This window comes from Danio rerio, chromosome 19, assembly GCF_049306965.1.
Source record: "Danio rerio strain Tuebingen ecotype United States chromosome 19, GRCz12tu, whole genome shotgun sequence".
Taxonomy (NCBI): Eukaryota; Metazoa; Chordata; class Actinopteri; order Cypriniformes; family Danionidae; genus Danio; species Danio rerio.
The window spans coordinates 45,649,915-45,657,500 of record NC_133194.1 but is presented as its reverse complement, the minus strand read 5'-3'; the positions used below and the strand labels follow the sequence as shown (position 1 = coordinate 45,657,500).

General features: G+C 44.6%; 2 protein-coding genes across 53 annotated transcripts in view; one reads left to right on the top strand and one right to left on the bottom strand.

Annotated features, from left to right (window-relative positions):
• LOC141379172 (uncharacterized) overlaps positions 1 to 4,492 on the top strand; it is a 5,567-nt gene extending 1,075 nt beyond the window's left edge. Inside the window, exons 1-2 of the mRNA XM_073931911.1 lie at positions 1 to 4,136; positions 4,286 to 4,492. The exon at positions 1 to 4,136 is cut by the window's left edge and continues 1,075 nt beyond it. Of these exons, the coding sequence (XP_073788012.1) occupies positions 342 to 4,130 (3,789 nt within the window). The 5' untranslated portion in view covers positions 1 to 341 and the 3' untranslated portion in view covers positions 4,131 to 4,136; positions 4,286 to 4,492. The remainder of the gene's footprint in view (positions 4,137 to 4,285) is intronic.
• The window catches only part of clasp2 (cytoplasmic linker associated protein 2), a 109,376-nt gene that overhangs the window by 49,391 nt on the left and 52,399 nt on the right, over positions 1 to 7,586 (bottom strand). For all 52 annotated transcript variants that reach the window (NM_001328259.1, XM_073930670.1, XM_073930671.1 and 49 more), the window contains 2 exons: positions 5,619 to 5,786; positions 5,489 to 5,526 (listed from right to left, as the gene is read on the bottom strand). In NM_001328259.1, coding sequence (NP_001315188.1) covers positions 5,489 to 5,526; positions 5,619 to 5,786 — 206 coding nt within the window. The remainder of the gene's footprint in view (positions 1 to 5,488; positions 5,527 to 5,618; positions 5,787 to 7,586) is intronic.

Below are 7,586 nucleotides of genomic sequence, written 5' to 3'. Positions count from 1 at the left end.
GATTTTAAAAGCGTCGCTGTTTGATCTGAATGTGCTGGTGGAAGCACCGGCTCCGATACAACCTGGGTTTGGTGCACTTTCATTCGAGCAGCAGAAGGAGTTGTTGATGTTGCAGCGCGACACTGAATGTGAAAAACGGCGTTTAGATTGTGAGAAAGCTAAAATAGAACATAAGAGTTGAGGAGAGTCAAATTTACGAAAATGTGAAGTCATCTGTTTTAAAGATTTATGAGCGTGTGCCGGAAAGTTATCGCCAGCAGTTTCGTTCTTTGGGGCGTGAATCCAATCAAACGCATGTGGAATTTGTGAGAGATCTAACTTTGCGATTTAATCGTTGGCGTATGTCGGCAGAAGTGACCACCTTGGATGATCTGATAAATTTGGTTTTATTGGAGCAATTTAAAAATACGCTTCCAGATATTGTTGTCACTTACATTGCCGAGCGTAATGTTAAGACCGCGTCCCAGGCAGCAGTGCTGGCCGATGAGTGGGAACTCATTCATAAAACTCGTGCAGACGGGTTCAGAAGTGATCGCCTTTCTCCCTGCTTAAGTTCTCCATCCGTTTATTTGAACCAGGCAAGGCGTCCTAAAAGTCCATCAAATAGACACGATTTGACTTGTAACTACTGCTTAGAAGAAGGGCATTGGAAATCAAATTGTCCCGTTCTTAAATCAAAAAGTGCCAAAGCACAGCTAACTAAATCCGCCGGTTTTGTAAAGCCCGCTGCGCTTGTGGGTCCTGTACCGCTGTCCGCTCTGTCAGCTGAAACACCGGCGAATACATCAAGCGTGTTAGACCGCCAGGATATTTTTAATCCGTTTATTTCGGATGGTTTTGTGTCACTTAAAAGTGGTAATAGGATAGCAGTAAAAATTCTCCGAGATACAGGATCATCGGCTTCCTTTATTTTGGAATCTATATTGCCGTTTTCACTGGAGTCTGACACTGGTAAGTCGTTGTTAATTCGTGGCATTGGATTAAATACATTATCTGTACCCTTACATAAAGTGACTCTGAATTGTGACTTAGTGCAGGGCGATGTAGAGCTTGGCGTGCGACCTGTTCTGCCCGTTGAAGGCGTGTCACTTATTCTTGGCAATAATCTGGCGGGCGGACGCGTTTGGGTTGGGGAAACGCCACCTTTGATAGTTTCTAACCCGCCTCCCTATTGTGACTGTCTGGATGAGAGTGCTCCGCAAAATCCTGATGTGTTTGTTGCTTGTGCAGTGACTCGATCTGCTAGCCGGGCGCAATCTGAAGTAAAACCTGTTAGTACTGAACATTTTTTTCCGTTAACTGATTACCCACTGGCCGTTTCTAGGGAAGAGCTCTCGAAGGAACAGCAGAGCGATGTAACTTTAAAAGCTCAGTATGAGCAAGTTTATGATGATGTTGATATTCGGAACCGGGCACAGGGTTATTTCATCAGAGATGGGGTATTATTGAGAAAATGGTCTCCACATGCTGGTTTTTGTGTGGGGGATCCTTTTGTCCAGGTGGTGGTGCCCGTTAAATGGCGACCGGTAGTTTTAAAAACTGCCCATGATGGTCTTGCCGGTCATGCTGGCATTAAAAAGACGTATGACAGAATTCTTCGTTATTTTTACTGGCCACGAATCAAAAAAGATGTCGCCAGTTATGTTAAAACCTGTCATACATGCCAGTTGACTGGTAAGCCTAATCAGTCGTTAAAACCGGCGCCTCTGCAGCCCATTTCTGCCGTATGCCAACCTTTCGAGCATCTCATCATTGACTGTGTTGGGCCACTCCCTCGCTCAAAAGCGGGGAGTGAATATCTGCTAACAGTGATGTGCCAGGTCACTCGTTATCCGGCCGCGTTTCCTTTGCGTTCTATTAACACTAAGGCTATTGTTAAAGCTCTCACTCAATTTATTTCTATTTTTGGCTTACCTAAAGTTATTCAGTCCGATCAGGGAAGTAATTTTACTTCAAACTTGTTTGCCGAAGTACTTCGTCATTTGGGGATTAAGCACAATTTGTCCACTGCGTATCATGCGCAAAGTCAAGGTGCGCTAGAGCGCTTCCATTCCACCTTAAAATCCTTGCTCCGGGCTTATTGCGTTGAGATGGACAGAGATTGGGAGGAGGGCCTCCCGTGGCTGATGCTGTCAGCCCGGGAAGTAACTCAACAAAGTCTTGGTTATAGCCCGAATGAACTCGTTTTTGCTCATAAAGTTCGGGGGGTACTGGCTGTTTTGCACGATCAGTGGACCGATTTAGATCCGCCAGAAAAATTGTCGGATTATGTTTTGGGTTTTCGTCGACGGCTTTCGTTGGCATGGGAACTAGCTAAAAAGCAGTTGGGTAGTTCCCAGAAAAAGATGAAGCGCCTGTTTGACCGTCGCACTGAACGCCGACAGTTTAGCGTGGGAGACCAGGTTGTTGCGCTCCTCCCGGTGTTGGGATCGCCCTTTCAAGCCAAGTACACTGGGCCATATAAGGTGACGCACATTGGCAGTAATGACAATTACACTATTTTAACACCAGATCGTAAAAAGAAAACACAAGTTTGTCACGTTAATATTTTAAAGCCATATTTTAATCGAGACTGTGTCACACCAATGCAGGTAAATCCTGTAGCGCTGGTTGATAGTTTTCCTGAGCACTATGCGCATCATGTGATGGATATGCAGGCGGATGAATTGAAAACACCCGATGATTGCGTGTTGCAGGGTAGGTTAAAGAATTCTGAGACTTTTAAAAAGTTGTTATTCGATTTTAAACATCTAGATGCTACTCAACAACAAGAATTAATTCAGTTGTTATCGGAGTTTCCACAGTTATTTTCCGATGTACCGACACAGACGAGTGTTTTGACGCATGATATAGATGTGGGGGAAGCCACGCCTATCCGCCAGCGCTTTTATCGTGTTCCCCTGAATAAACGTGATGTATTGAGAGCAGAAGTTCAGTATTTGCTCGACAATAAACTGGCTGAACCCTCTTCCTCTTGCTGGTCATCTCCGTGTCTTTTAGTTCGGAAGTCCGACGATAGTTTCCGTTTTTGTACGGACTATAGAAAATTAAATTCAGTAACAAAACCAGACTCCTTTCCTCTACCGAGGATGGAGGATTGTATTGATCAGGTCGGTGCTGCAAAATTTGTGACTAAATTGGATTTACTTAAGGGCTATTGGCAGGTCTACTTAAGTGAGCGTGCGAGGGAATTATCGTCGTTTATAACACCTGATGGGTTATTCTCCTACCGGGTGATGAGCTTCGGGCTGCGAAACGCGCCCGCAACGTTTCAGAGATTAATGAACAAAATAGTCGCGGGATTAGAAGGGGTTACCGTTTATTTGGACGATACGATTGTTGTGAGTGACAGCTGGCCGGAGCATCTTTGTCGTTTGCGCCGCCTTCTCGATCGCCTCTCGCAGGCCAACCTTACCATCAATCTCGCTAAATGCGAATTCGCAGGGGCGACGGTGACGTACCTGGGCAAGGTAGTGGGACAAGGACAGGTGCGTCCAGTGAGGGCGAAGGTGCAGGCGATAGATGAATATCCGGTGCCTGTCACTAAGAAAGAATTAATGCGCTTTTTGGGACTTGTAGGGTTTTACCGCTGTTTTTGTAGAAACTTTTCCACAGTGATTGCCCCTTTAACTGATCTGCTTAAGTCCAAAGCTTTATTTGTGTGGTCCGAGTCTTGTCAAACTGCGTTTGATGCAGTGAAGGCGTTGCTTACGTCAGCACCAGTCCTGATGGCTCCCCGGCTAGGAGAACCATTTAAGATTATGGTGGATGCCAGTAAAGAGGGAGCGGGTGCAGTGTTGGTTCAAGAGGATGATGTGGGCATCGAGCGTCCGGTTTGTTTTTTCTCACGAAAATTCAATAGTTATCAACGGAATTATTCTACCATCGAAAAAGAAGCGCTCGCATTAATTTGGGCTCTCCAACACTTTGAGGTGTATGTGGGAGGAGATAGTTCACCTTTAACGATTTATAGCGATCATAATCCTCTTACCTTTTTGCACTCGCTTAAAAATCCTAACCAACGGCTTATGCGCTGGTGCTTGTTTCTCCAACCTTTTCATTTGGACATTCGGCACTTAAAAGGCTCTGAGAATATAGTGGCCGACGCCCTGTCTAGGGCCCCCTTGTAAATATGGGTTTGTATGCACTTTCTTTTTATTATGTACATGTTTATGGTTTATTGTATGGAAACGTTGTTTCCTGTTTATGGGGGAGGGTGTGACGCCTGCTGCGCTGTCATTTGTCTTCCGTGTCTGTCTGTGTGTCTGTTTTGCTCCCTCTACAGATGCGCTGTAACATTGCGGGGCATAATCAGGTGGATGGGGAACACCTGAGTCTAAGTGAGCGCTCCTTTATCAGCGTCCTGCCACTGTTTGGGAGTATGATTCTTCCGGCTAAGGGTTGGGACGGAGACCAGCGGCGTGCGAGTTGGCGGGGCGTTCTTGCCTAATGTTTGATCACAGTGGGCTTAAATAAAACTTTTGTAACGTGATTTTTGGCTTCCCCCTCTTATTTTTTACTTGTTTCGCCCCGAGGGCGTAACAATAAGGACTTCAAACCACAACTGAGCTAAACTGAACTGAACTTAAACACTAAAAACTGAACTACCCTGATCCAGTTACTATGACCATTTATGTGAAGCTGCTTTGACACAATCTACATTGTAAACGCGCTATACAAATAAAGCTGAATTGAATTGAATTAATTATTTACAATTCCGTAGCTCCTGGTCAACTACAATTTAGACTTAACACTGCTTCAAGAAAATCACACTTAGCTCATGATTTATACATAGCTTGTTTGGCATGCTGTCCCGGGAGAGAGCCCTGAGCTCAAGGGATCCTTGAGCCCAGGGCTCCCCCCCCCCCCCCCCCCCCTTTTTCAGGGCGAAGGGAAATTGAGCTCAGGTCGATCTCAAACTCCCCTGCTGCTGAGGCCAAGGCGGATTTCCTGAGAGTGAGATATTATAAAAGAGGTTTAGGCTTAATTTATCAATAATATAGAGCACATTTGGATGGTGGGAGGAAAACGGGGAACCCGGGGGAAACCCATGCGGACACGGGGAGAACATGCAAACTCCACACAGAAATACCAGATGGCTCAGCGAGGACTCAACACCATTGGTATTCTTGCTGTGAGGCAACAGTGCTAGTCACTGAGCCACCGTGCCACCCATTCTGGATAAAGGAGGAAGAAGGGGATTTCTTCCAGACGAAGATAGTTGTAGAAAGGAAATGAGGATATATATAGTGACTTGGGATCATTTGATTGGAGGATTGTGATTAGCTAATGTGGAACAGCTGGGTCAATCATGAGCACATGCTCCTCTCGAAATTAGTTCAAAATTTTAAACTTCACATATCTTTGCGATGTGACTATTGCGGATACACACATCACAACACGCACGCACGCACGCACGCACGCACGCACGCACACACGCACACACGCACGCACGCACACACACGCACACACACACAGAAGATCTTACCTCTGCCAGGAGCAGCTGACCACTTTGACAGCGGCCGACTGTGGAAAAACAAGGAAAAACACAGAGCTCTTATTTAAATTGTAATGTTGGTCTAATGGTGATCTCTTGTGTAATCATGAGATATCCTTACTTAAGGCTTTCTTGCGAGCTGGAGGACGAGCGGTCTGACTGTGGGAGTGACGCCACGCTGCCCGAGCTCTTTAAACACGACTGAAGTGTCCTCTGATAGGACGATTCTAATGAGTTATACAGAGACTCCGCCTCCCCGGGGAAATGAGCCCGCAACCCCCAGTACGCCCTGCGAAAGAGAACAACATCAATTAAAGAATGAAGAAATTGAACAAATTAAGTGCAACAGAAAACAGCAGAGCACAGGTTTCCCACTCAAAACCAAATGTCAAATTGACTGACTTTCACTGACTAAAAAGCTGTCACAGATGTTTTCGCACTGCATGACTATCTGGGGTGGCATTTCATCGCTGCTTTGTTTACACTGTAAGATTCACTGGCAACAGGGAGTTTCATACTGCATGACTTGACAATAGGAAGAATCGCCAACAACTATGTCTCCGTCCGAAAACAACCAAACACACGTGAGAAGTGACATGAAAACAGTATATCCTTTATTAACTACATAATGAGAGAAAAGCCTTTAGTGGGGTAGAAAATGTACAGCTGCCAAATTTACACTAGTTTTTCCTCCATTTCTTAGGTCCAAATAGACTGAGAAGAAGCTCTTTTAAAAGGACATAATCCCCCCTGCCTCAGCAGTGTGTTTTCACACCTCTAGTTTGAAAAAAGTCAGGGAAGTGGGTGAGTCCAGCTCTTTTTAGGTGGGAGTGTCGGAGGAGGAAAAGAGGGAATATTCTGCATAAAAATGGGAGTTTCCGTTTGAGCATGCGCTGATTTTCACAGAGGAAAAACAAACACACAGACGCAGGAGAGAAAGACAGTGACTGTGTTTACATGGATATCAGTCATCAAATAATTTGCCAAATTATTAATTTGTGGTCTTTAACTGCAGTTTGGCACTTTCACTATCATTCAGGAACATTTCATGCGTGCCCCCGCCGTGAAAAATGAAATATTGGATATGAGGAACTGCTGGAAGAGCTCGGCGAATGGGAGAAAAAAAAAACGTCAACATTTCTCAGTAACTAAGATGCACTCAGTAGACAGCGTCTGACAGCCATGTGTAGATTATCCTCTCGCAAAACGGGCAGAAAATCCTACACGACGGTAATAGTTTGATTGCGGTGTTTACATGTTTACACTCGGAGAGCCGCATTTACAGCGGATCTTTCAGCGCATAATATTGTAGTGATATTACTGTCTGTAATCTTAGTAACTAAATCATTTTGACTAAGGTCTGTCTTTAAAAACTGTAAGAGTACTGCTGATGACACAAACTAACTTTGCCTCTGAATAAACAAACAAAGACCATTAATCGCTCACTTACTGTAAAGACAGGACAATGACACGAACGGGAACCGCGTCCTTTTAAAAAAATACTTGGATTTGTTTTCTCTGCATATCTGGATTTCTTTAGTTGCTATCAACATCCGGTAAAAATCTCAAGTTAACAGCACCGTGTTTTCTGAGAAAAATTACGTGTTCAATACTTATTTTCCCCGCTGTGTAATGGTGACAGGTTTTATGATTCAAAATAAACACATACAAAGGAGTCTGAATCAACAGCTATTGCTCCTGATGACCCACTGAGGTCTTGAAGCAAAACGATCATGTCCCTGTAAGAAATTGATCACTATTTACAATACTCTTAGGTTCAATCCTAGGCCCCGTTTACAATAGTGCGTTTTAGTTTGAAAACGTTTTTTTAGATCAAAAAAAGATCCGCGTCCACACTAGCGTTTCACCTAGCGTTTCTGAACATATCTCCGTCCACACTATGCCACCAAAAACGTATATCACGTGACCATTCGTACACTCTGGGCATTCGCGTTCTAGCGAACATATGCCGCTGCTGTAGTAAAAAAGGCAGGGTTTAACTGCACAATGGCGTCTAAAACGGACAATAGTACAAAAACAACGCTCCCATTTCTGTGTCCATGTTGTTGTTTACAGTGAAGGCTGGTCG